The following is a 26,459-nucleotide window of genomic DNA, read 5'->3' as shown; positions in this document are numbered from 1 at the left end:
CCCGCTGCCCTGCTCCCCCCAGCCCTGGTTGTTCCTCTCCCCACTTACCTGCTCGGCCGCTTTTGGCACCCGAGGAGACGGGCGAGGAGCTGTTGCTGGTGTCCCCGACCAGCGACGTGCGGCTGGAGTGGAAGGTGGGACGCTTCAGTTTGCTGCCCGCTGCCGGCGTCACCTGCAGGGAGGGACACAGCAGAGCTCAGCACAATGCAGCTTGGGGCGCAGCGCGACGCAGTGACCGGCCAGCATCCATCTTAATAGTCAGGGGGAGCACCAGATAGATGGGGTGTTTTGGCAGGGGTTGAAAAAAGGCATAAAATAAAAAAAGAAGTGTGTCCTGAAATGACCGACAGCACTGTGGGCTGGAAAAAAAGCAAAGCTGCTGCCCAGGAGCCAACAGCAGCATCTGAGGTCAGCAACAATAAGTGCAACATTTTGGGCTCCCCGTCCCAGCACCACACTGCAGGGATTCACTGCGGCCCTGTGAGCTCAGAGCCCACCCAGGACACGTGGGGGCAGACAGAAGGAACAAATGGGCGCTGGGGGTGATGGACAGTGGCTCTGGGCATGAGGCTGCGCCACACACAGGTGCTCCCCGTGACCTTTAAGATGCTGCAAAGGAAGATGGAAAGCAGCACAACCCACAGCATTTTCCCCATTGCTGCGGAGGAAAGCGAGGGGAGGGGGCACAGCCCGGCCCCAGCCCAGGGCAGCGGCTTCAGTTTCTGGGATGAAGCAAAGCTCATCCTGGGCGGTGCTGGGCTCAGCACATGGACAGCCCAGCATCTCGTGCTGCTGTCCTGCATCCCGCAGTGTGGATCAGAGCAGCGTGCGGCCCCACTGTGTGAACTTTGGGATCTCCTGAAACTGGAGCCAGGCTACAGTAGGCAGCAGGAGGGGAGCCAAGCAGTGGGCTCTCGTTCAGCCCCAGCAGCATTTCAGATCCGTTATCAAGTGGTTGTGAAGGAAGCGTTCCCTCTGTCAGAGATCTGGATTCATTTCCTTGATCAGAAACAAGCTCAGCAGCAAGCAGGCAGCGCACGGCAACGCACAAAGTGCTCCCGACCTTCTGCTGATCTCAAAGACCACCTGATCTGCTCGAGAGCACTTCCAGGCACCATCAAGTATCGTCGTTCCCATCAGCAAATCGCCCTCTACCCCCACACTCCTCACACACAGAACGAAGCCCCAGGGAGGAGCTGCATCCCATGGACTGAGGCCGCCCTCCCCAGCACACATCGTGGACACCCCACATGTGAGCATCGTGAAGTCAGAGGCAAAGTGGTTCCCATGCATGGGCTGTAGCTGATTTTCACGTCTTAACTCGGCTGCCTGAACGCCAATCACCGCCTCTTTGGGATGCTCAAAAGCTCTGAAAGATTCTTTTCTTTTTTAAGAGCACGCAGGAAAAGCTCAATCGTTTGGTTTGCAATCAGGGAACGGCGCCCTTTGAGTGTCATCCTGAGGCCGGTGCTTGGTTTGCTCGAGTCAGAAACCCATGAAAAATGCTACCAGTCCTCGTGCCTGCAGTGCCAGCAAGCGCTGCTACCGGAGGGAAGCATGAGGCAGATGTGAGGCAGACGGGCACGGGGTGCTCCGGGAGCTCCGCCTGCAACAGGTCCTGGGGCTGCGGGAGAGGACCCTACCTCAGAGCTGGGGAGCTGGAGGTCGGGGTAATCAGATCCCCGCAGCGGGGTGCCCGCTTTACTGTTTATCAACCAGGGTTTGTCATAACATCGAGAGAAGTGATGAGGAGTCTGTGGAATGGAAAACCCAGAGAGGGGGGAGAGGCGGGAGTGAGTGGAAAACAAAAAAGATGGAACAGAAAAGTAAACTGGAATGAGAGGAGAAAAGCACTCAAATGAAACAAGAACCAAAAGGAAATACATAAATAATAATCATGAAAACATCCAACAAACGGGTGATGGGATAAAGCAATAAAGCATGCCAAATGATGGGTGGGGTGGGAGGAGCGGGTGGGCTCTTCTCCCCATGGCTGTGGCACAGTCACACTGTGGGGGCTGAGGGACATGGGGTGCAGCAGCACTGTGGATGGACACCTGTCTGGAGCCGTCCCACCTGGGGGCTGCTCCACGCAGCCCTCCCCACAACCTTCCTCCTCTTCCTCGGCTGCAGCATCTGTCTCATGGGAACCAAATGCCTATTGATGGGCAGAGGAAGGTCCTCCCCCAGCCCTACCTTGGCTCCGCTGGCTGGGGTTGCAGGAGACGACGGCATGGAGGCGCAGCTGTGGTTGCTCTGGCTGGCGCTGGAGCTGGAGCGCGTTGGTGAGGCCGCCCGGGAGGATGGTTTGGACCTTCGTCCCCGCGAGCGGAACGGCGTCATCCCCTGTGAGGCGCCTTCCGGCAGGATGAACTTCTCCCGGAGCTCGAGGTTGGTCCGACCTCGTGCTGGAAGGGACACAGAGATGAGAGCTGAGGGCTGCATGGAGGCAGCACCGTGTCCGAGGGTCAGGAGGTGCCATCCTTGCCATGGGCCCAACAGGTGAGCGCATGGCCTCAATGCTGCTCCGGCTCTCCTGACCACCTGCCTCGTGCCATGGGTTATCTCTTTGAGAATTCATCTGCTTAAAAGCTGCCTGAGGCCCATCAACCCATACAGCCTGCTTTGCCATTCTCTGGTTTCTTGGGGAAATCATGTCAGAATGGCCTTTAAACATGGCACGTTACAACAGTGGCTGTTGTTCAAAGTGGCTTAAGAACAGCTTTAAAAGGCTGTGGTTCTGCTCTTGGCTCTGGGGGACAGGTGAGAGGGGGCAGCTAAAGGCCAACATCAACATTTCCATCCAAATGTCACCAAGAGTTGCAGGATCTGAGCGAGGGGCAGCCCCACAGGGAGGTCGGGGGGTTCCCATTGCTGGGCAGCTCCAGCATGAGGCCATGCACTGAGTCATGGACCAGAAAGCCAAAGGAGCAGCTGTAGAACAGAAGGATGCTGAGACATCCCATGGATGGAAATAACTTTGGTGTCAGCACTTCCCCATTAGGAGCTTGGCCAAATGCTGAGCTCTGCCCCAGGACTGCCAAATCTAGCAATTTTAAGTTCATTTGCTTTGGACCCATTTCCTCCTATTCCGAGGATAACCCAGACCTGCTCCCAAAGCACCTGGTCCCACCCGGCCACCGAGTCCCCACAGTGCTGTCAGAGGGAGGGCAGCCAGCAGCTCAACCTGGGGTCGCTTTACCTCTGCAGGGGTCGTTCTTCACTAGGAACTCATCCAGGGCCATCCAGCCTCCGCCGACACGGACCATGACGGTGCTCCGCAGGATCCGGACCAGCCGCAGCTGCTGGGAATCGCCGAACTGCAGAGCAGAGAAATGGGGATCAGCCACAGGACTCACAGAGAGCACTGCAGGCTCCCTCCCACTGCGGGCTGCACCAGAGCCGGGCTGCCAGAAACCATCCGTGCTTCCAGGCACACAAACTGATCACTGAGCACCGAGATAAGCTCTTCTCAAACAAATGCACAGCAGCACCAATTTCCAGTTCTTCGGCTGCCTGCCATTAAGACGATGCAGCCATCAAAACCCTTTAGATTTAAAGAAGCAAATGTGCGTTTGGAATTTGGTCCTTAGATGGATTTTTGCAGCCAGAACCGCAGGTTTTCTTTTTGGTTCTGAAGGGAACAGGCTGTCAGTGCACTGATGCTGCTGGTGCAGCCCACTTGGAAAAGAGAGGGCAGGGCAAGTCAGTGAACCAGCAAAGCAACGTGCCTCCACCGTGCAAGAAACCTCTGCAGTCTGAAGGCAGGGACACCCCGAGCCTCAGCCTCGGCCCCAGCAGCAGAAAAAGCCCCACTGCCACCACCCTGCCAGGATTTCAGTGAGCAGTGATGGGAATCCAGGCAGGAATCCCACAGCAGTGCTGATTAGTGATTGCCATGGTCATTAGTGATTTGAAATGCCTTCCGTTTCTCTATTGGTGCCCCCCAGCCAGAAGCCCCGGCTCTGAGCCCACGCTGCATCCTGCGCTGCTCTGCCTGTTCCACAGAGAACTGCTCCAAGGGGGGGGGAAGCACTTTGGGGGGGGAAACCACCTTCAGAATGAATGAAAAAAAAGAATAGGGAAAAAAAGGAGGAGGATTTTCCCTTGGATGGACAGGAATGCAATAAAAATGAAGAGAGAAAATGGAAGTGAAGCACTGCAGGTGGAGGGGCAGGAGGGAGCAGCCCCAGCCTTCCCACAGGGGATGGAGTGGGGTCTCCCCAGATTGGGGTACCCCAAAACCTGCTGAGAAAGGCAGGGATGGGTGAGTTCTCCTTTCCACTGTCACATTCAGATGATTTTTCAGTCGCCACAGAGAATTTTTCTATAATCACTGTCTAATGCAAAGCGCTCTGGTCTCACTCCCCACATTGGGACACACTGACAGCGGGTTCCTACAAGCCCTGCTCCCACCAGGAGTTACTCAGCGGGTACAGCAGGATGAGGTTTAGTTATCATTACCTACTGGATTAAACATGTGGATGCAGCATTTCCATTCCATGGTGACCCGAGCGCAGAGCCTGGTACAGCCCTCACGTGTCACCTCACGAGTTTCTCCCTGCAGCCCACTGACATCCCCAGGGCACCGAGGAAGGAGCCAGGAGACAGAAATCTCTCCCTTTCAGTCAATTCCTGATTTTTCCCATTGACCTTTTCCCTTCTCTCTGCCCAGTTTGTTTTGGACGGCGCTCCTCTGTACCAGGCTCTGCGCGGCGGTGGGACAAGCTCTCCAAGCAGCATATACAGATTGCATCCTCCCAAAGGACAAAGCACCACGGACACACGAGCTACAACCACTAACAAGAGGTGAGAGCATCGCAAGGCAAACTGTACCTGGTTGCCGAGGAAGAACTACGGAGGAGAGAAGTGGAGTGAGAAGGGTTGGGGAGCGGGAGGGAAGTCGAGAGCGGGAGGAGGGGAAAGAAAAACAAGAAAAACATTTTATGGGATTAACAGTGCAATCATCACCACAACCGTTAACTGCGGGCAGTCAGGATGGGGTTCTGCTATGGGGCTCTGAGGCAGCGCCGAGCTGAGAGCCCCGAGCACAGCGCAGGAAACCGGGCAGCCGGCCGTGCCAGCTCAGTGCCGAGCTTCACCTCGGTGAATAGTTTGAAACATAAACACTGGAGTCTGTTACAAAGAGATCCTGTAAGGAAATTATTCTCCTTCTTCAGGAACGAGCTAAGAAAAACACGGGCATAAGGTACACTCATCCACCAGGAAAACTTCAAGGGCGGCTGCGGGCGGCAGTGAATGCTGCACTTGAGCAGCCGCCCAGCCCAGAACACTGCCACTGTTATGCTCTCCTGCACGGGCACACCCTGGGCCTGGGCAGCGCCGGGCCAGCACCGCCTCCATGGGGTGCACGGTCCCAGGGCACGAGGCCCCTCCTCACCCCGGGGTCCTCGGGGCTGCCCATGGGGGTCCCCACCCTGCAGGGAACACGGTCCACCCTGCCTTACTTACCCGGTATTTGTTCTCTCCAATCTGCTCCACTTGGAACCTCTTGGCACACTTGCACTGGGCCACTTGCCTGGTGACCTGCGCCGGAGAAACAAGGTAAGAAACTGGGAATTTGGTGCCTCCCCTCTACTGGGCTTTTTTTGTTTTGGATAAAACACAGACCCAAATGGCTGACAGCTCCAACACACCAGTGAGACATGGATGCATTACTTTGGCTCAACATCAGCGTGGCCATTTTCTTTCCTCCTCTTCGTCTCCCTCCCCCCACCAGCCCGAACCATCCCAATGCTTCACCTCATCCTCGATCTTGTCGGCGTCGGTGGTGGGGCGGTACGCGTCCTTGTTGGGATGGAGGGCAGCCACAAACTCGTAGTAGTCGATGTAACCGTCACCGTCACGATCAAAGATATCGGCCACAGCCGTCATCTCCAGCTTCGTGGTGGGGAATTCTGGAAGGAGGAGCAATGATCAGCCACGCTCAGGGATGTGCACAGCCTGCCCCACGGACGGGGCTGTTTCTGCTCCCTCAGCTTGTTTGGGGCACAGACTCACTGGAGGCCAGGATGCCATCAATGAACTCCTGCCTTGTGATCTTCCCGTCCTGGTCCTTGTCGATGCGCCGGAAGAAGTCCATCACACGGGACTTCTTGTGGTTCATCCAGCGCATGTATTTCTTCCGCCAGACATCGAAGTCGAAGTTTGCAAACTCCTTCAGCTGGAAGGAGATGGACAGTCAGCGCAGGAACCACAAAGGATCAACAGGAACCACCCACCCCCCACACCAGCCCTGGGGTGACTGCGGGGGCCCTCCCAGCACAGCAGGACACACAGCGCAGGGACACGGGACGCAGCCTCCCCACGGGCAGCGCTGACTACGTGCACACAGACGCAGACACACTGCTGGGACAGGGGCTGCCCGCTGCCACCTCCACCCTCACCCCCTGCCCTCCCCCTTCCCCAGGGCAGCACAGTGCTGTGCTCTCTCCCAGCTGGGATGCAGCCCTGCAGCACAACAAACCTCTCACCCTCCTAACCCCCAACCCCCCAGGGACCCCTCTGGCTGCAGCAGCTCACAGCGCAGCAACACGATGGTTTTGAGCACTTTTTTCCTTCTATTTTTTGTTTTAAACATTCCTCGAGTCAAAAGCGACAAAGAGAAAATAAAACATCGATACGCAGAAACTGAACTGAGCTACAGGAAAAGCAACGAAAAACAAAAACCACTCACTTCTGGGCATAGCTGCTTTGTTAAGCGTAAATAAAAACAGAAATTACATTAGATGGTTGGAAAAGGTATAGACAGTAGCACTAATTAGTAAAGCTGATTACTAGGAATAAAGTAGGCCTGGCTGCCATTACCTCTACAGATACCAACCGCAGGGGCACAAAGCGGTTCATTAGCACGCGGTTAATTAAAGAAGGCAGTTTTCAGCCATAACGCTTTAGAAGAGCTTGTTTTTTGTCCCCCCTTTTGGCATTGTGGGGAAAGCAGCAGGGACAACCTGCGGGACCTGGGCAGCTCAGGAGGTGGCACCGACTGCCCCACGCAGCACCCGTTACCTCCTCCAGTCGGTCCAGGGCATCATTGAGCTTCCGCTGTCGCTCTAGGGCCAGCAGCCAGACCTGCTGCCAGCGGGCTGAGAGCTGATTGATGCGGGGGTTCTTGGTTTCCGACTGGGAGATGATGGGCATGGTGGGGGGGCCGGCCTGGGTCAAGGATTTTCCTGCGGGAGAAAAAAGCAAAGAGAGTAAATGAACCATCTGAGGCGGCGCTGATGGGTCAAATCTGTTTGAGCACTGAGGATGGAGCAGCGAGGAAATGAGCTGCTATTATGAGCAGAAAGGCACCCACAGCCCTGCCAGCTGCTGCTGAGCAGAACTGAGTGCTGCAGCCACGGCCTCACAGCTCTGCAGCCCAATCCCTGCTGGGGGATTCGCAGTGCTGTGCAAAAAACAGCAACACGCCACAGAATCGGTGCAGAAAGAAACCAAGGAGAAGTGGCAGCACGAGCTTCCCAGCACCGCTGAGATAAATGCACTGTGTGGGCTCTGCACACCCCGGCAGCAGCATTTTGGAAGCAACCACCCGGACTTCCCCCTGCGAAAGCTCCAGCTGCCTTCCTGGTGGCAGTCAGCGCAAGATGCCTCATTAATTGATCATCAGAGCTAACGAGTTTCCTACGTATTTCACTTCCTCCCACCACACGTTTCACCCAATGGGGACGTACTGTTGCTGCGGGACTTGTCAATGAGGGCTCCGTGGGGCGGCTCAGTCGCTTTCCTCTTGTATGTCTTGGTGACCCGATCCACGTCTGGCTGTTTCCGTGTCATCTCCTCCATGAAGGACTGTCAGAACACACAAGGGACGAAAGAACCTTTGAGACATTTTCACCTCCAGCCGATGGAGCTTTGGGTTCTCCCCGGGCTGTGCCCGGAGCTGTGGGGGGTTTGCAATCCAGCTATGGCACAGCTCTGCAAAAGCTCAGCCCACCCTCAGTGCGTGGCTCCCCAGTGACAGCCTGGGATGGGCGAGGTGCTACTTTAATTGAGCTGTAAGGAGAAGTAAACGACTCCCTCATGGCACAATGGGAATGAAACCCCTCTTGCCCTCACAAGTGTCTGCCCACGGTGCAGGAAAGCACATCTGCTCCAGCGCTGGGCTCACCTGGTGCTCAGTGATGAGAGCTTTGACCTGATCGATGTTCTGTGGCATTGGCTCCTGATCCCTCTGGATCAGGGTGGTCTCAGCCCACTGGATCCAGGCCAGGAGCTCCTCCAGAAGCTCTGCATTCGCCACCAGCTCTGAGAGTGCAGCCTCCAACCTCTGCTGGTGCTGCCTGGCCCACGTCAGGACCTGTTGGAGATGCAGAGATGCATCAGCCGCACATGGGAACAAATGGAGTGGAAAATCAACACTGTGGGCACACTCTGGGGCAGGGCAGGAGCTCAGAGGTGGACACGAGCCCAGCCTCAGGGACTTACCTCCTCAAACCTGGCGCGGATGATGGTGATCCAGTGCTTGATGGTGGTGATGCAGTCAGGGTGGCAGGCAGACAGAATGACCTCTCCCATTCCCACCGCTGCGTTCACATCCACCCTTTTCTCTTCCACTTTCTTCATGAATTCCTGGAAGTGGGGAATGCACGGGCCAGGTGTGAAGGGGCAGCACGTGGCAGGGGGTACCCAGGTCCAGCTCCCACCCTACACCCAGCTGTGACTCCTGCATAAGAACAATTGAACTTCCCTTCACCCCCCAAAATGTAGGAATGTAAACAGCACCCAAATGGATTATTTCACAAATTGCCCACAAATTTTGCTTGAGTTGCACTAAAAAGGGAAGGCCAAGTCCTGCCCCGCGTTCTTGGCTCCCCATTGGGAGCTCCCCATCACCTTGTGCACATCAATGAGGGACTGCAGCGCTTCAGCATCATCAGGAAGCGCTCCCCGAAAGCGCAGGGACTGCTCAGCCTCTGAGAGCCACTCCAGCAGCATGTGCACGGCTGTCCGGAACTCCTCCGCCTGTGGACACAGAAGCAGAGGCTCAGCCCCCAACTTGGGATGTGGCAGGGAGTGTGAGGACTTTAAAAAAGGAACGGGAGAAGAAGGATCTATCTGTGTTGGCCTTGGCTTGCCCAGCACCAGCACCAAGTCCTGCTCCTCCTGGCCCTGTCCTTGGCAGCAGCAGCACTGCAGAACTCGGTGTTTTTCACTAGCAGCACAGCTACCAAGTGCTGGCCAATTTGGCACCTGGGTAGTTTATTCAGTGAATTGCCTGCTTGACACAAAATCTACCTAAGAGCCTTTTGACCTTTTTTTCTTCTTTTTAAAAAAAAGCAAAAATGGAGGCCTCTTTTTTTGCCCTGAACTTCAGCAAACACAGGCTGGAGCACTCACTGATCACGGCGCATTCCCACCTGCCTGCTGTGCACATCAGCAAAACCTTTTCATCCTTCCTTTTCAAACAGGCCCTCCTTAATGGCTCTCCTTAGGGCACAGAAGATAAGTAAATAACCGATGGTACTTTGCAGTTCTCATTGGCAGCAGCTGCAGGGCTGTGCTGTCCTGCTCAGCCAGGAGCTCCCTGTCTGGGCACAGGGAGCAAAGAGCCTTCTCCAAGGGAAGGGTTTGTGTCACACTCCAGGGCACAGCCCCGCAGCACAGGCAGAGCTCTCCAAGCCCGTTTCCAGCCGCAGCCTTTTGCTCACCTGCTTCAAGGCCTGCTCCAGGCGGCTCTGTTTGGACACAGACAGTTTGCACACCGTGTCCCAGCGGTTGCTCAGCTCCTGCAGCTGTACCTTCACCCAGGTGGTGTCATCCCGGCTGCTCTCTATCAGCTCCCGGCCGGAGCGTTTCAGCACCTGCACCGTCCCCGTGCGCTTCCCCAGCTCCTTCTGGAAGACCTGGAGGGAGAAGGGCAAAAGCCAAACAGTCAGTCCCGGGCTGCTGTGTGATGGAGGATGAGACCCGTGGGCCCTTGGGGAAGATGAGCAGAGCTCCCAGCCCCAGGAGGGTGGGCGGATCCTCACCTTGTGAGCATCCATCAGGTTCATGACCAGGTCCAGGTCTCCATGGACGGGCTGATCTTCAGCCAGCTGAGGCTCCACCTTGTACAGCCAGTCCACCAAGGCCTGCAGCGCATCCATGAACTGCCCAGAGAACAGCAGGGCTTCTTCCAGCTTGTGCTGCCTGGAAAACAGATGGACCCCGTGAACTCCCAAGAACAAACTCATCTCCTTTCACCACAGCCCAGTGAACTCCTCCAGCCTCCACAAAATCACCATGTGCTGGAGGGTTCAACCTCCCCTCTGCTCTGCTTTGCCAGCAGCCCTTGGCAAAGAAGCACTGCTGGTACAACACTGGGGCTGGATTTACCTTTCCACAGATTTGCCACACACTGTGTCCCACTTATCCCGGACTTCTCCCAGTAAGTTGTCCAACTTTTGAGTGTCATCTGGAAGCAAAGCTTTTTCCTTGAGGGCTCTGCCCGTCCTGATAGTGGTGTCGTAGACAGGCTGCTTCCCACCCAGCGTCTTCTGGAACTCCTGAGCACAGGGAGAGAAAACAAAATGGCTTCAGAAAACCTGACCTCACAAGGAAGATACACAGCTCTCATGTGGATCCCCAGCTGCACATTTGCCACTGCAGTAATAAGCATGAATGTAGAGGAGATGCTATCCTGCTGCCTCTCCTTTGTTCTCCAGTTGTGACATGAAAGGTTCAGGTTGGATATTAGGATATTTCTCCTCTAAAAGAGCAGTGATGCGTTGGCACAGGGTGCCCAGGGAGGAGGTGGAGTCACCATCCCTGGAGATGTGGCACTGAGGGATGCGGTCAGTGGGCATGGGGGGGGGGGGTGGGCTGCGGCTGGACTCGGTGATCTGAGAGATCTTTTCCAACACTAACAACTCCATGAATTGCCTTCCACCCAATGCTCAGCACCCAAAGCTCTACCTTGTGTTTGGAGAGCTGGAGCTTGATTTTGTCAGGATCATTGGAAATCTCCAACTCGGAGTCCAGGTGATTCTCTGCATCCTCCAGCCAATCAATCAGTTTCTTCCAAGCTTCGTGGAACTACAAACAAACAAAATCAAGTTTGAAACTCAGCACAGAATCCACCCCAGCCCTGTTCTGGACTCAGGACCCCCAGGGCTGGCTGTACCCCAGGCTCTGCTGCACTCTTGCCCATTTCTCACCTGCTTGGCTCGCTTCCTGGCATCATCCAGCGCCCGGCCCCGCTCCACCGAGCGCTGCACCACCTTCTCCCAGCGGGACTGGACGCTCACCAGCAGGTTCTTGATCAGCACCACGTCCTGCTTTTGACTGAGGAACTTCAGCTGGTTCCCAGTTTGGTCCAGCTCGATGATGCGATCGCGATGAGCGTTCACTTCATTGGCAAACACCTGCAAACAGCAAAGCCATCCTCCGATCTGTAAGGAGATCTGGGCAGGCCAGCGAGCACCCACTGCACGTGGCAAGGGTTCGGGTGCTGTGCTTGCTCCCTGCATCCCAACACCCACTGTGCCCGCACCTTGTGCTCATCAATCTGGGCCATCACAGCGTTGAGGATGAGGCTGGGAGGGGGCACGATGTTCAGGCTTTGCTCAGCCAGCGTCAGCCAGTTGATGAAGTCCTGGAGGGAGTTCTGGAAGTCCGTGGCCAGGGCGAGAGCCTCCTCCAGCTTTGCCTGCATGGAGGGGAGGGAGGGGGGATAAAAAAACAACACTGAGGGCGAGAGCTCACGATCTGTGGTTTCACAGACAAGGGCAGGCTTTGTGTCCCCGCTTCAACGCGCCTCCAATGGGAACCTTGTTGGCCTGGGCAGGGACACGACTTGTTTACCAAGGCGAGGAGCCTTCAATGAAAGCCACTGCTTCAGAATTGGTTTCTTTCAAAATTCACGGGCGAGAATCACACGTGAAAGGGGAGACAACTCTTTTATCGACACACGAGCAGCTGCATCGCCCTCAGCTTCCCGAGAAAGGGATCGCCATGGGAAGAGCTCTCAGTGAATGGGAGGTGGGTGACATTTTGATGGCAACAGCTGCAGCACCACAAATGCATTCAGGGCTGAAGCCACCGCATCCCTTGTTTTATCTCATCACCGGCCAAAACCCCAGAACGGAGGGAGCTCCGAGGACCAACAGAGAGTGCTTTTCAGAGCTGCAGGAGGCTCCTTCCCACCCCTCCTCTAAATAATCCACACTCAATTTTACTCTCATTTTCTGTGTGATTTAACCATATTTCAGTACCATCCAGAAAAATGAATGGCTTGCCTCTCAGCCCGCACCATTTGGATGACAAACCCCATCTATGCATCCAAGACAGGTTATTTAAGATACCAACCCTCCTCCCCACCCCTGTCCTGGGAGAGCAGAGCAGCAGGGAGCAGCTGCTGCTCGTGGGGCACGGCGTCCCTCTGCCAACGGTACCTTTCTCTCCTCCATCTTGGTGCTGACCAGACACCACTTCTGCTCCAGCAGCGCGACGCTCTGCTCCGTCTTGGAGCCTGAGCCCGAGTCGTCGCGATTCAGCAGCATCAGCCGCCCCTTGGCCAGCAGCTGGCTGTACACGTCCTCCTGTGCTTTCAGTTGGCCATACAGCTCCTGCAACACAGGCAGAAAGTCAGGCAAAGGGTGGGTGGCAGCTCAAGGTGATAAGAAAATGAGGGTCGGGGAAGGCAGCAAAATGACAGCAGTGCATCTCTTCGGGCACAGGATGGTGGTCAGTGCATTGTGATGCTTGTCCACAGCATCAAGGACAAATCTATCTGTAAGAAGTGCTCATCTCCCTTCCCATCAAACTCATGAATGGGAATTTTGATGCTGGTCTGACAGATAGGAGCTTTCTGAATTGGAAGTACTGCAAATCTCCCCCCAAGAAATTACCATGTGGGCATTGAGCTGTTCCCGGGCAGTTTCTGGCAGCCCTCCCGTGGGTTTCGATGCAGACAATTGGCTCTCCATTCTCGTTAGCCACAGGAGGAAGTCTTCAATCTCACCATGGAAACCCTGGGCCTGTTCGGGAAATACAATCGGCCACGATCAGATGACATCAGCCCCCATTGATCACACGCCAGGGCTGGCGCTGCGTTTGCTTCAGAACCAGATAAAGAGGCAGAGCTGGATTTAACAGCATGGTAGGAAGGGATGCGCACAGTACCCCATCACCACACAGTCCTTCTGGCACATGAACAAGACACAGTTGGTACCACAAACAAAAAAAAATGCCCTGCTTTGAAGTGAGCACATATTGTGTCTGAGAAGGCAAAAAGTCCCTCTGCAAAGCTCTGTGCTTCCACCACTGAGCCTCATCATCATGCAAGAAAGAACTGAATTTTCACCTTAGGGTGACAAACACTGCGCAGTGTGTTACAGAGCCCAGCACCCCCATCCCCTTCCCTCTGGCCCACTGTGCCCCCACCTGCTGCAGGGTGGATTGCAGCTGCTGCTCCCTCTCCTCTGTCTTCTGCAGCACTGCCTCCCAGCACGCGTTCAGCCCCTCCAGGCGGTTCCGAAGGCTGCTGGCATCGTCCCCTGCGCTCGACTCCAGGAGCTCATTGCCTGCTCTGTTCACCGTCTCCACGGTCGCTTGGTGGGCCAGGACGTCGTTCTTCAGCACCTAACAGACATGTTGGGAAAGCGTTGGATGCCTCTCTAAAACGTCTGCTTAATTGCAGTATGCTTTCCTGGACCTGAACCAACTCAAACCCTTCATAAGAGTGAAAACCCCACGACAGGAACGGATCAAACAAATGGCATGCAGGGGGAGTACTCACGTGGTGCTTCGCAAGTTCAACCTCGATGACTTTAGGGTCTCCATTGATGGGCTTCTGAGCATCAAGCAGCTCCTCGGTGTGGGTCAGCCAGGCCATCAGCTCTGCCAGCGCGTGCTGGAACTGACCGAGGGCCAGGAGGGCGGCTTCGAGCTTGTGCTGAGTGATGGCAAGGAAGAAAAGCAACGTTTAAGTCAGGAAGGAGTGGGAGCATCCACACAAACTTCCACCCTACACTGGCACGAACCCAGGCCTCCCCTGTACCTGTCTGTGAGCAATCTTCTCGCCCAAATTCTCCCAGAGATGTTTCAGCTCTGTCAGTGGCTCCTTTATGATGTCTCTGTCTGTCTCATCTGTAGCTTTTTTTAGCATCAGTTCACCTTGGTGATTAAGCTTTTCCATTTCAATCTGCTGCTGGTAAACCTCCATTTTAAACTCCTGCCAAAACAAGCAGGACAAAAACCAGAACAAGATGAATCATTGGAGTGAGAGCCCTGAGATGCAAAGCATTGGAGAACCGGTGTGACTCCACCTGCGTACCTTCATCTCATTCATTTGCTCCTTAACCGTGTTGAGGTCGGTGCCCACAGGAGACATGTTGCACAGCTTAATCACGGCGTTATCCAGCCAGTCAAACATGGCCTGAAATGAGGGCAGACACCATTAGAAAAGGGGAAGAGTCCCTCTGTCACTGTGCAAGCACCCAACTTTTGCTCTGAGGCAGAGATGTTGCCTCCTGCACACCCTCCTGTCCTCCACTTCCCTACTCCCATAGGGCCATGATGGAAGCCAGCTCCAACATACTATGCTGCACAGAAGCAAAGGCAGACTTAGGAAGACAGATGCAGTCAAACATCTGCTGCTGCCTGGAGCTGGTTGAGAGCTCGGGGTCCAACATGTTTGCAAAACATTCACACAGGAGACATTTTCCTGCCTTGCATTAACACATATCCCAGTACAGCTTCACAGAGAGGATTCCCAGTGCTGTTCCTGAGGTCTGCCCACTGCCCATGAACAGCCTTGTCTCTTACTTGAAGAGTATCCTGGTACTGCACAGCCGCCTGCATGGCCTCTTCGAGCTTCTCCAGCCTCTCCTTCCAAGTTTTGTTTAGATTTTCCCATGCATTGTTCATCTGCAGAAGATTGCCCACAAAGTTGGTTATGCTCTTCCACGTGAGCTCTGCTCACTCCTCCCTCATTTTATGTGAATAAGAGGCTGCTGCTTTTCCTACCTCATCAATGCTCTTTTTCACTTCTGGTTTCTCAGTTTCACCACAGGCAAAAATTAAATCAGTTCCAAGGAGTCGGATGAACTCCAGCTCTTCATGCAAACCATCCGTTTCCTCCTTAATAGTCTGCACACAACATCAGGAGGGAAGGAAAATGTTTATTATTAAATGCTTTTCCAGCAATTCCCTGTGTATGGGAGGAAGAGTCTTTTCTGTGCTGGACTCATCCTGCATCCTGGCTAACAGCCCAAAGCCAGACCCAGCAGTGATAGAAAACAAGCAGATGGGTGCCCTGCTCAGCAGCACTGCCACAGCCTGCCCTACTCCCACCTCTGGACATGGTGGCAATGCTGTTTGCATGGTTTGAAGGAGCTAAAGCAAGGAATTATGTATTTAGCTTAATATGTGTCTGAAGAGCCCCACTGAGGATGTTGTTTACAGGAGATGTGCTGTTTACAGGAGTGTTTTGTCAATACAGACATTCATTTTGGAGACTCAGAAATTCAAACCAAAGTCAGAATGGTTATAAAACACAAATAGAAAGGACGGACTTAGCAGAGTGACACATGAGACAAGATGCCAGCCCCAGGAGGTCCGACAAGCAAACACCTGACGTGGATTTCCCCATTTACCTGAAAGAACCCCAAAGAAATCCAGGCCCATCCAGCTTTACACCTATCTCCAGCCTAACCAAAATCTCTGTGGCAGGCAGCACTCAAACGCCTTCTGTGCAGACTGGGAGCAGAACTGTGCAAACCTGCACATCCCTCAAACAAGTGGGCACAACTCTGACCACATGCTTGATAAGCTTCCCAAAACTGCAGCAAAAGAAGTGATTTAAGGATCATTTCCTTGTCTGGAAGAGGGGTGGCGGAGGTGGAGAGGGAAATGCAAAATAAGACTTCTGTTTTTGCCCCTGCCCAAATTACAATGACAATAATGGCTCATATCTGGTTGCCTACAATAGTGTTTTACAGACACGTTATTTAAGATCTACCCTAACTGAGCTTACAAACGGGTGCAGACAAACTCCACAGAGGGGTACGGATCCACACTCCTCACCTCTGCTGCTTCCACCTGCTGCTTGATGATGGATGGGTCAATCCCTGGGCTCTCCAGGTCATGAACGATGTCCTGCGTGTCCTTGATGGTGGTCAGGAGGGCTGCCATGTCATACCAGAACTTCTCTGCAAGCTCCAGGACATCGAGGAACTTCATCTCACGTTCCTCAGCCCGAGCTTTGATGTCTTCCCAGAAGAAAACCATCTGATCCAACTTATCCTGGATTACTGTGAGTAGGAAAGACAACATTCAATGGAGAAGAAGACTGCTTTGCCACAAAAGTACTCCTGTTTACAACCCAAAAGCAGTTTGCTAACACTTTCCACTTAGAAATAGCCAACAGAATATTGAAACAGGAATATGGATGGGACTATCAGAACATGAACTATGGGAGGCACTGTGGAACAGGAGGAACCCCAGTTTGCAGAAGTAAATCTCTACTGATGTACAAGCAAGCCCAGGGCAAATCTGCCCATACGCTCTCCTCCAACAAAGCTCTGTTCAAGCCAACTCCAGCATGAAGTCTGCACACTCAGCTCATGAGCTGCCTGTTGAGCTGCCAACAAAGATGCCAATGAGCACCAATTGTGTTAAGAGGTCCTTTTTGTGCTGAGGATGCTCCTTCCTTCCATTAGGAGGTGAACTGACACCAACAAATCATTTCACAGGGGCCACTAAAGGCTGCCACAAGAGAACAGCTCACGGTGACAGCCTGAGCAGCCACAAGAGCCTCTTTCCCCTCTGTCTGACATCCCCCTGTCTGCTCCAGGCAGGACACGGCACCAGCAAACCCCCCTCACTCCATCCACCCCGATACCTTTTGCTGCCAGGTCCTTATCCGCGCCCTGCGACCTGCCCACCAGCTCCTCCCCGCGCCGCTTCAGCGCCTCAAAGGAAGGCTGCAGCTTCTCCAGCTCCACCGTGGCATTTTTGTTCTCACTGATGCACTCCCGGATCTTATCGACCTCGGCAGGAATGAGGGGTGGCATGCGCAGGCGGGACGAGAGGGCCTCCAGCGTCTCCAGCATTGGCTCAATCTTGTCGTGGAACTGGAGAGGAGCAAATCCATCAGGGCAGTGAGATGGGAGGAGCAGCATCGCAACCCCCCGCCTGCACAACAGCCCCCAGCGCTGCACACAGCGGCCTCCTGCAGAGGACAAGCATTGCCAGCACCAGCAGTACCTGCAGCCTCCTGTTTGTGCCCGCATGGGCTGCATTTGCTGCAAACAGCCCTGGGCTGCACCAGCCCAAAGTCAAACCACACCTCAGCCAGAGGTGTGCGGCAGATGGGCAGTGTGACACCCAAAATAAGCCCCATTCTTTTCAGCATCTGAGCAGAGATGCTGATGGAGAAGTGCCGGCTGTGTTTGGTGTTGGAGGAAACCTCTGCTTGGTGCAGCGCTTGCAAGAAAACCACCCCTGCACGGTCAGGGAGGTGGTGGAGAGCTGCATGCACACAGGGAGGAGCACTGTGGAACTGAGGCTTCACCAAAAGCAACACCACGAAGCCAAGGAAGAGGGTCAAGCAGGGTTCGCCCGCTTCATTTTTCTGAAGTACAGTCAACTTTGGCCTTAAAGACCCCAAATCATCTCTGCAGGACAGACGGCAGGCAGCTCTGCTGTGCCCCACTGCCAGCCCCAGTGCTGCCTCTGCAGAGCACCCATGCTGCTTTGGCCAAAGGTGCCACCAGCAGAGACGATTTGGGCTCCTGGTGCAAAGTTGATCACAGCACACTGCTTTAGCCAACAAGCAGGAGCAAAGGGAAGCTCAGCTGGAGCAGGAAGTTCTGTGCATCAGTGTCACCTGCTCCAAAAGCAAAACCTCTGGCTTGCACAAAACATTCCCAGCAGAAGCTGCCCACAGCTGAAACCAGGCGACAGTGCAACCAAAGCCATCTCAGAAACAGGATTCTTTTTTTCCCCTTTGGAATTAAATCTTAAGCAAGGTCAGCTGAGCTATGCATAAACCAGAAATGAAAGTCTGAGTGTAAAACAGAACCGCTTCAGCCCAAGGAAAGAGTGTAAATGAACATCGACCACAACGGCGCTTACCTCCGTAATCTGCAATGGTGGGGCGCAGTCAACACAACAATGAAATGAGACCATGTGGGGAAGACAGGAACAGGCAGCAACACACACAGATAACACATTCCACAATGTGAGTGAGAGATGAGACGGGAGGGATGTGTGTGGGGGGGAAAAACTCGGAGTTAATACAATGCAAACCAAGAGAAGTGACTAAACAGTATAGGAGTAAAGAAAATCAAAACCCAGACGTGACAAAAACCAGCAGCACTGCAGCACCACGGGGTGAAACAAAGCTGACTGGGAACCTTCGGCCCTGCACCCGGCTGCCAGGAGCTCTTCACCTTTCCCTGGACTTCAGCACCTCCAATCTCTGCCCTTCCTCTCCTACCTCTGCTCTGCAGCCACTGACCCGCAGTGTCCCCTAGGGGTGCCCAGGCCCTGAGACACTCAACTCTCCCCTACAGATGACCCTGTGCTGCTCACACGCAGCAGTGCTTCGCTTATCAGAAACAAAACTTATCTCTCCAAGCTGTCTAAGGAGGCTCCCTGGGCCCTCCCAGCCTTGGGTAGATGCCAGAACGGCCCCACTGAATGAGCATCGTTATTGAGGCTGTAAACATTTATGACTCCATTCACCACGTCAGGATTCAAACTCCTTCTCCCTTCCTCCTGCAGGCACTACGGAGCAGACTTGCCCAGCAGTCGGCTGAAGCCACCCTGAAGGTATCTGCCTCTCCCGCACCCTACAGAGGGTTTTAGGATCTGCTGCAGGATGTGGCTGCCCGGCGCCCCAGAACCGTACCTGAGTGGACTGTGAGACGGCTTCATCGAGTGCGAGAGCCCGCTGACACACCTCCTCCTTGATTTTGGCATACATGGCCTCTGCTGTCGAGTACTTTTTCTGCACCATCTCCCCTTCCTCAGGGTTGAGATCCTTGAGCTGGGGCCCGATTTTCAGCAGCTTGTCGATATGAGGCTTATGTTCAGCAATAGACTCTCTCAGTTGCTAGGGAATATGGAGAGGGGGGGAGGGAAGGCAATTGTTTAGAAATGTACCGAAAGCTGCTATGTGTTTATTTCACACGGTACTCAGAGAGAAAGGCAGTACATGCACATTACTGATGTCCTGACCCAGCATCTATGAGCACACAGAGCTTGCCTCCCCGCAGCACGGCCATTGTGCACACCAGCACAGTGCCTGCTTGGGCCAGAGCCTCCCCATACCCCAAAGGGGATGAGACAGAAACTTTTTGCATCTCTCTACCCTAAAAGCTCAACGCTGTTCTCCTTGCCACCCCCAGGCAACAGATCCAGAGGCAGCCAGGCTCCCCTGGGTTCCATCTGTATTGCAGTGAGAAGTGATCAACTCATTGAGTGATTTCCACACGGTTGGACTAAGACACCCTTGTAGGATCCCCAGAAAGGGAAGAACGGGACAAAATATATCAGAAAAGCGTCTGCTCTGACCCCATGAGCAACACTTCACCCATAGAGCCGACCCAGCTATGGCTGCAGCTCCGCCATCACCTTACCCTCATGTCCTCCTGCTGCTGCTTGAGCTGCTCGTGGTCGATGGCTGGAGGGGGCAGCTGGGAGATCAGGGCCTGGGTCTCCTCGATCCAGGGGCTCAGCTCCTCGTAGGTCTCCCAGAACTGGTTGACCAGGACCTGAGCGCGCTCCAGGCGAGCATAGCGCTCCGAGTTGAGCTGGCTCACGGCCTCGTACTGCTGCACCAGGGACTCGGTTTTCTCCTACAAAGAACGTGAAGGAGGCGATGATGGCTGCGGAAGGTGCAGGAGCTGCCAGCCACACAGTGTGCCGGGATGAGCAGAGGCACGTGGTGGCCACGTTCCATGCACACAAAGCAATAGAAGAGGGTAATAAATACAAAGAGATCTCTGCTAAGTGTGACTGGTGGGAATTTTGGAAGATGGACTAATTTTAAACAACTTCAGACTGTGCAGGAGCGGAGCGCTCCCCTCTGCCTGCTCTGCTCCATCTCCCCAGCACAGAACCCCAGCCAGGCTCACCTGGAGAACAGCTTTCTGCTCTTCCCCACACGTGCCAAAGATCTCATTGCGTTGGCTGAACAGCTCATCCATGGAGTCTTTGTGCCGAATAATGTCGATGGAAAAAGCCTGTGGAAAGGAAATCTCTGAAGGAAGGGAAGGGATGAGAATGGGGCCCCACCTCCCCCCCAGCACCCCCTGCCAGGCTGCCCGCAGCCAGCACTGCAGACTGCACCGAGCTCAGCACGAGCATCCCGTGGAACACTGAAATTCTGGCTGAAAACACAGATTCCTGCATTTCTTCCTTATTACTCATCTACTCTCAGTTCTCTGTTTCAAAAAGGCCTGAAAATGGCACTCAGAATTAGGCACGGGGTCAGACATCAAGCAACTCCCACACCTGGGTCACTGCCCCACGCACTGGAAGCCCGTCTGACACAACCAGCAGCAGCCCAGGCAATGCAGGGCTGTGTGGGCGCACTGCACTCTGCACAGGAAACGCTCTGCCACCCACTGCCACCAGTGCAGCTCATCCACCAACAGCTCCACCATTCCCCGGGTCCACACAGCACCCACAGAGCAGCAGGAAGCCAGGCTGAGCTTAATGCTCAGTGCTGCAGCCCCCCCCCCATTATAACAATGCATTGCGGTTTGTTTCTTTATTTTAAACACACTAAATCCAGCAGCACGTACACTGCTCTGACTGCCGGGGCTGGCGAGGGAAGAAAAGGGCCATTTATGTAAAGTGCACGTTCTTTCAGGCATGAGCTCATCTCAAAGATATTAAAAAAAAAGCTTCTCTTTGTTCCACGTCTGGCTGCTGCTGCGAGGGAAACGAGGAGTCCCCCACTGGAAGGAACAATGAGCACAGAGCCCATGTGAGAGGACCCTCGTTAATCAGTAGGTGCTTTCTGTACACAGGGGGCGCAGCACAGCGTCTGCACGTCCCCAGTTTTAATGTGTGAGCGCTCATCTGGCACCTGGAGCACCTCAAGGATTTCTCCTTCAGAAACCCAAAGCTTCATTTGTCTAAATCCGCATCCTTCACTTTCCCTGTCACTCATGAAGGACAAATGTTGTGTATCTTTTGGCGCATGGAGCCTCTCCATAGCCCAACCACCCCGAGCCACATCTCCGTACCTTCTGCACCTGCAGCTGGGCCGTGGTCTGGTCCTGCTCCAGCCGGATGGCTCCGAGCGCCATCAGCTTCCGCTTGGTCTCAGCCACCCAGGCCAGCTCTGCATCAGCCGCCTGCTCATACTGGTGTGGGGAGAGGAGAGGTGCAGTCAGCACTGAGCAGAATGGGGTGGGGGTGCACTGTCCCTTTCCATCATGGGCAGGGGGAGAAACCAACAAGGCCCAGAAATGCCCCCCAGGCTGCAGCACTCCCCAGCTCACCTGCTGGGACCTCTGAATGGCAGCATCGATCTCCTCCACCCGCTGCCTGACGGTGTCACTGACCAGCTTGTAGCGCTCGTTGGTGTCACTGACCAGCTTGTCCAGCCCCTCTCGGGCTCGCCACGGCACGAGCTCCAGCAGCGCCCGGCTCACCTCGTTCACCGTGTCCAGAACCAGCCGCTGCTCCATCACCTCCTTCTTCAGCTCCTGGAAGGGACACACGGACACGGCCCTTCAGGCAGCACTGCCAGGTACCAGGCACACCCCAATGCCCCGAGGTTTGGGGACTGGGATCCTCCCCATCCCTGAGGTGCTGAGGCCATGGCTGGGGCTCTGGGCAGCCCACATCAGGAGACGGGGGAGCTCTCAGGTCCCTTCCAACCCAACCGTTCTGTGATGCTACAATTCCACCAGATGTGTGAGCACTGTCCCCTGTTTCCATTCCCATGTAACACGCTGCCAGGCCATGTATCCCACACTGACCCTACTGGCCCTCCTCCTAATCAGCTCTCACATCCCCACATGCTGCCCTGCTGCACCCCACCTTCTGCCTCTGCTGGAACTGGGGTATCTGCTCGCTGGCTGGGGACTGTCCCCCGCTGGACGCCAGCTCATCCTCCACTTTGCTCATCCAGGCATTGAGCTCCTCGTGTGTGGACTGGAACTTGGTGGCCAGCTGCCGAGCCTGCTCCAGTGTGCGCAGCGCCTTGGAGCTGGCGGCGGTGATGTCCGAGTAGCGGGTCTTAATCCCATCCAGCTTCTCCTGGATGAGCAACACCTCCTCCCCTGTGGGACAGCAACAGCGGATAAGTGACAATGGATGGAGAGCACACAGCAGCCAGCTGCCCTGTCCCTTCATTTTAAATAGCTGCTTTCAGCCTCACTTCTCTGCACGTCTGTGCAACTTAACAGCCTATTTTCACAGCCAGGAAGCTGCTCTCGGAGCTGACATTTTCTGCCACCCCTTTCCTAGAATAGGAAGGAAATGTGCTGTGAAGCTTTGCTTTGCCACAAGCCCCAAAGCCACCAGGTCTCAGTCCTCAACTAATATGTCACAGTTCCAAGAAAAAAGGTCCAATTCACTCTCTACTGCTATTTCCGAAGGGACATGAAATTGCAAGCCAAATTCTTTGTAATTCCTCTTCCTGCTCCAGGGCTCCCACAAGGACAGAGGGCTGCACATCTGCTCGGAGCAGACCACATCTGAAGGAAATGCATTGCCCCGACCTCTCTTCCCACTCATAAACACAAACTCACACCCACATGGCAACAGCAACAACTGCTCAGTATGGGAAAGCAATATTAGGAAAGGGCTTGGGGTATTTTTAACCTCTTTCTATGCTGCTTAGCAGCTGGATGCAATGAGAAAACCCTCACTGGTGATACAGGGCTGCTCGGCACAGAGTGCAGGGGTGGGAATCACTGCTCCCAGAGCTCAGGGTGGTGTTCAGGATCTGTTAACCTGGAGCACATGGGGCTCAGCATCCAGGTCTGGAAGCACAATAGCTACTGTGAGAAGATCCAAGAGGAAATAAGATCCAAGGGAGAGCAGCCTCCTCTGCACTGCACTGACCCAGTGAGCACCGTGCAAGGCCAGGCGTTTCCAGCCCGGCATTACCTGTGGTTTGCTTCAGCAGAGCCTGCCCATTTCTGATGGCTTGGTCCACATTCTTCTTCCTGTTCACAATTTCCTCATTCAGAGCCTGGACAGAAAAGCCAAACTGCAGTTATTCCTCTGTAGGCTGCACCCACACCCCCCGACCAGAGATGCTTAGGAGAGCACAGCCTGCTCTCACCCAGCACGGGAAGGGTGCAACTGCTCTGACCCCAGTTCTCCTGCTGAGTGCCTTATTGGGATTTCTAGGACCAAAGGTTCAAATCATGGAGCTAAAACCATGGCAGGCCATTGGGTGTGCACAGCTGAAGAACTTCCTCTTGAAAAGAGCTTTGCACAGCCCTCATGGAGCAGAAGCAAAGGGCTTCCTTGGTGGCCATCTTAGCCTGGAAAGCCACGGGCTTTTCACATTCACATTCTTGGAAGCAGCATCCAGGCTTCTAAAGGCGCGGGGTGGCCAAGCTCGCTCAGACATTGCTCACAAAGCAACTGAAACATTTGAAGCTTCCCCTGGGAAAGCCCTTCTCAGGGCTTCAATCACTGTTTCTAACATGTCATCCCTTTACACTTCTCCCAGCCTACAACACTCGAAGCTTGCTCTGCTGCTGGCCAAAATTAAAGTCAGACCAGAAACAAATGGAAAAAAACAAAACAAAACAAAACCAAATGGGTAAATGTGACAAAACAAATAACATAAAGATGGAAGAAAAATGGAAAATACCAGCTGGTCAGCATGCTGCTTCTGCAGGACGTCCCGTTTGTAATCCTTAACGGATACCGAGCCGAGCTTGTCCTCGACCTCAGCCAGCCAGTTGAGCACTTCCACCTCCTCCTCCCCAAAGAGCCGGGCGTTACACAGGGCCTGCTCCAGCAGAGCCGCCTTCCGGCAGCACCGCTCGCGGACCTCCCGGTACCGGCCCTGCAGAGAGTCCAGCTTCTCTGCCAGCAGCCGCTGCTCGGCGGCGCAGCTCAGGGTGGACAGCCCCTGCCCCACATGCACCACGTGGGCCACGTCGGCCGCATGGCCCTCTATGTCCTCCTCTAGAGCCTGAAAGGCGGGACGACAAAATGGACAACAGAAAACAAAAAATGAGCGGAAAAGATGAGAAGTAACAAAAAGAGAAAAGATAAAACAAAAGTGAAACAGAAATGGCAAATGCAACTGAAGGAACAAACGTGATGCAAAACCCACCCATGAATGGGCAAGGGATACTAAAAAACAACATGAAACATGAAAATAATGGCTCTTCTATCCAGGAGCTGACGCCCCATTGCACAGTGCAAAGACTCCAACTCAACGCTGCCCACACGGCTGGGCCTGTAGCCTTCTCCACCAGTGCAGCACCTGCAGGGCTCCTCCGGCCACCTCCAAGGTCTGCTCACACTGACACCCACCTCACCACGGCACAGACACCCACAGAGCCCCAACCCCCCCTGTGCCCCACAGCCCCACCTTGTGCCGGCTGATCTGCTGCTGGATCTTGGCAGTCTGTGTCCCAATGGGCTCCGAGTTGGCCAACTTCTTCTCTGTCACTGACAGCCAGTCTGACACGGGCTCTGTGGTCTCGTGGAACTGCTTGGCCAGCACTAGGATGTCCTCCAGCTGCTTCTGCCTGTAATAGGAAGCAACAGAGCACTGAGGAGCAGCTTCCCTTTGGAGCAGGGAACAGGCTCTGCACCAGGAGGTAGCAATGGGTTCAACAGAATCAGGATCCAAAGTGGAAGTACTTCAGAAAGAGGGAACAGAAGCAGCTCTGAGCAATGTGGGGCAAGACACCTTGTCTGGCAAGCAAACACAAAACAAAGCGCAAAGAAAATGCAGAATAGTTGATTTTTTGCAGCTGTTCTTTTAATGTCCAGCTCATTCACCAGTGAAGGTGGCAGAAAGGTTCCCTTTATTCCAATTCTGTCAGTATCCCAACCTCTGGGGTCCTCCAACACAGCCAGCTCATGGCTGAGCCCTCAGCATTCCCACACTGCCATTAAAGATGGGTGAACCCATCCCCAGCTGCGGCTGTTTCACACCTGGGGAGGTCAGATCTGGCCCTCAGTGCTGGCTGTGTAACCTGGCATATCAGCTGATGCAGCAGCCAGCAGACTCAGGCAGCAGAAAGGTGTCAACAGGATGTTGCTGTTAAAGCTAAATGTTACAGCTTAGAGGAATAAAAATAACATCCATCCCCTGCAGGGAATTTGTTTAATCTGAGCTCTTCCCTGCCATTGTAAACCACTGTTATCTAATTCAGCTCCCAAACTGGCTTTGATTTCTCATGTTTTCCAGCTGTGGTTTCCAGGATGTATCTGCACAGAGATCTCTGCCAGCTCACCACGTGTTGTTGCCTGCGCTGGTGTGGCTGTGGGGCCGAGGGGGGAACCAACACCTGCAGCACTCAGGGTGTGAGGGGAACAGAAGCTTCAGCTCCAGCCAGCATCCAGCCCAGACACCAGATCCAACAGCAATAAAAACAGTGCCACTATCACAGCCTATGTGTGCAAGTGGCCAAACCCTGTAAGGCTCCGGGGGACCATGAATGGCAAGAGAAGCCTGTCCTGTGCTTCTGACCAGGAGACCCTGTGAGGGCTGACCAGCAAACAAAACTGAGATCAGCAGCACCCCATGTTCTCACCTGCCCGCTGCCCGGCACAGCAGCGCTGCCCAGCGGCTCTCCAGGCTCTGCAGCTGCCCCGTGATCTTCTCCCTGTCTGCGGGCTCAGCTGACTGCGCGATGCGCCCACCCTCCGCCTGGATCATCTCCACGGTGGCTTTGCGATCATCCAGGAGTCGCTGGAGCAGCTGAGAGGAAACGGGATAGAAGTTACTGGATTGATCAGCAGAACCTCTGGCATCCCTCAGAGAATCAATTTCCAGCGGTGTCTGAGAACCGCTGATAAGCCCGAAGCCACCACGTGGGGTAACCGCTGCTCTCTGCCTCCACCACCAAAACCAGTTCAAAAGAAACTAAAAGCATTTCCGGGCCAGAGAACGTTTCAGTGCTTCCCCCAAATCTACTGAGATCAAGATTTGAACCTTCACTTCAAACTCCCTCCTCAAAGTCTCAGGACTCAGCCCAAGCCTCGGCAGGAATGCACTTCTGAAGTATTTCACCACGACCGCACTTGAACTTTTATCCCCGTGCTCACAAAGGCAGGCTGCGACCCAGGCTGTTATCTCTACAAACACTGCCGTGCCTTGGGTCAGCTCTTACAGTCTGTCCAAATCCCCACACCAGAACCTACAACACCAGCACAGTTATCAGCACAAACACAACTCAATCTGGGGCTGGAAAAACGCGGCCAACTGGCAGAACCAGCAGCAAAGTAACAGCGGTGACTGAGACCACAGAGATGGTACATGTGGGTAAATGGACTGCAGGGCG

The 26,459-nt window shown here is 54.4% G+C and overlaps 1 protein-coding gene across 33 annotated transcripts in view; it reads right to left on the bottom strand.

The window, feature by feature from the left end:
- Positions 1-26,459, bottom strand: part of MACF1 (microtubule actin crosslinking factor 1) — a 108,944-nt gene that overhangs the window by 1,590 nt on the left and 80,895 nt on the right. For 14 of the 33 annotated variants that reach the window (XM_085518556.1, XM_085518568.1, XM_085518551.1 and 11 more), the window contains 40 exons: positions 25,710-25,876; positions 24,536-24,695; positions 23,804-24,130; positions 23,086-23,170; positions 22,012-22,253; positions 21,468-21,674; positions 21,210-21,329; positions 20,091-20,198; positions 19,593-19,811; positions 18,863-19,066; positions 18,085-18,093; positions 16,850-17,081; positions 16,033-16,259; positions 14,974-15,096; positions 14,773-14,874; positions 14,282-14,383; positions 14,006-14,179; positions 13,745-13,900; positions 13,390-13,587; positions 12,855-12,983; positions 12,399-12,572; positions 11,498-11,653; positions 11,163-11,369; positions 10,921-11,040; positions 10,342-10,511; positions 9,996-10,155; positions 9,675-9,869; positions 8,860-8,988; positions 8,452-8,595; positions 8,135-8,323; positions 7,698-7,815; positions 7,030-7,193; positions 6,022-6,184; positions 5,764-5,918; positions 5,473-5,547; positions 4,837-4,854; positions 3,203-3,320; positions 2,197-2,408; positions 1,644-1,754; positions 49-172 (listed from right to left, as the gene is read on the bottom strand). In XM_085518556.1, coding sequence (XP_085374682.1) covers positions 49-172; positions 1,644-1,754; positions 2,197-2,408; positions 3,203-3,320; positions 4,837-4,854; positions 5,473-5,547; positions 5,764-5,918; positions 6,022-6,184; positions 7,030-7,193; positions 7,698-7,815; positions 8,135-8,323; positions 8,452-8,595; positions 8,860-8,988; positions 9,675-9,869; positions 9,996-10,155; positions 10,342-10,511; positions 10,921-11,040; positions 11,163-11,369; positions 11,498-11,653; positions 12,399-12,572; positions 12,855-12,983; positions 13,390-13,587; positions 13,745-13,900; positions 14,006-14,179; positions 14,282-14,383; positions 14,773-14,874; positions 14,974-15,096; positions 16,033-16,259; positions 16,850-17,081; positions 18,085-18,093; positions 18,863-19,066; positions 19,593-19,811; positions 20,091-20,198; positions 21,210-21,329; positions 21,468-21,674; positions 22,012-22,253; positions 23,086-23,170; positions 23,804-24,130; positions 24,536-24,695; positions 25,710-25,876 — 6,193 coding nt within the window. The remainder of the gene's footprint in view (positions 1-48; positions 173-1,643; positions 1,755-2,196; positions 2,409-3,202; positions 3,321-4,836; positions 4,855-5,472; positions 5,548-5,763; positions 5,919-6,021; positions 6,185-7,029; positions 7,194-7,697; positions 7,816-8,134; positions 8,324-8,451; positions 8,596-8,859; positions 8,989-9,674; positions 9,870-9,995; positions 10,156-10,341; positions 10,512-10,920; positions 11,041-11,162; positions 11,370-11,497; positions 11,654-12,398; positions 12,573-12,854; positions 12,984-13,389; positions 13,588-13,744; positions 13,901-14,005; positions 14,180-14,281; positions 14,384-14,772; positions 14,875-14,973; positions 15,097-16,032; positions 16,260-16,849; positions 17,082-18,084; positions 18,094-18,862; positions 19,067-19,592; positions 19,812-20,090; positions 20,199-21,209; positions 21,330-21,467; positions 21,675-22,011; positions 22,254-23,085; positions 23,171-23,803; positions 24,131-24,535; positions 24,696-25,709; positions 25,877-26,459) is intronic. The other 19 variants (XM_015883404.3, XM_085518571.1, XM_085518547.1 and 16 more) reach the window with 11 other exon arrangements.

This window comes from Coturnix japonica, chromosome 17, assembly GCF_054131305.1.
Source record: "Coturnix japonica strain WE chromosome 17, WE-NBRP24, whole genome shotgun sequence".
Taxonomy (NCBI): Eukaryota; Metazoa; Chordata; class Aves; order Galliformes; family Phasianidae; genus Coturnix; species Coturnix japonica.
Note: the sequence above shows the minus strand (reverse complement) of the source record. Positions and strands in the feature narration are given on the sequence as shown.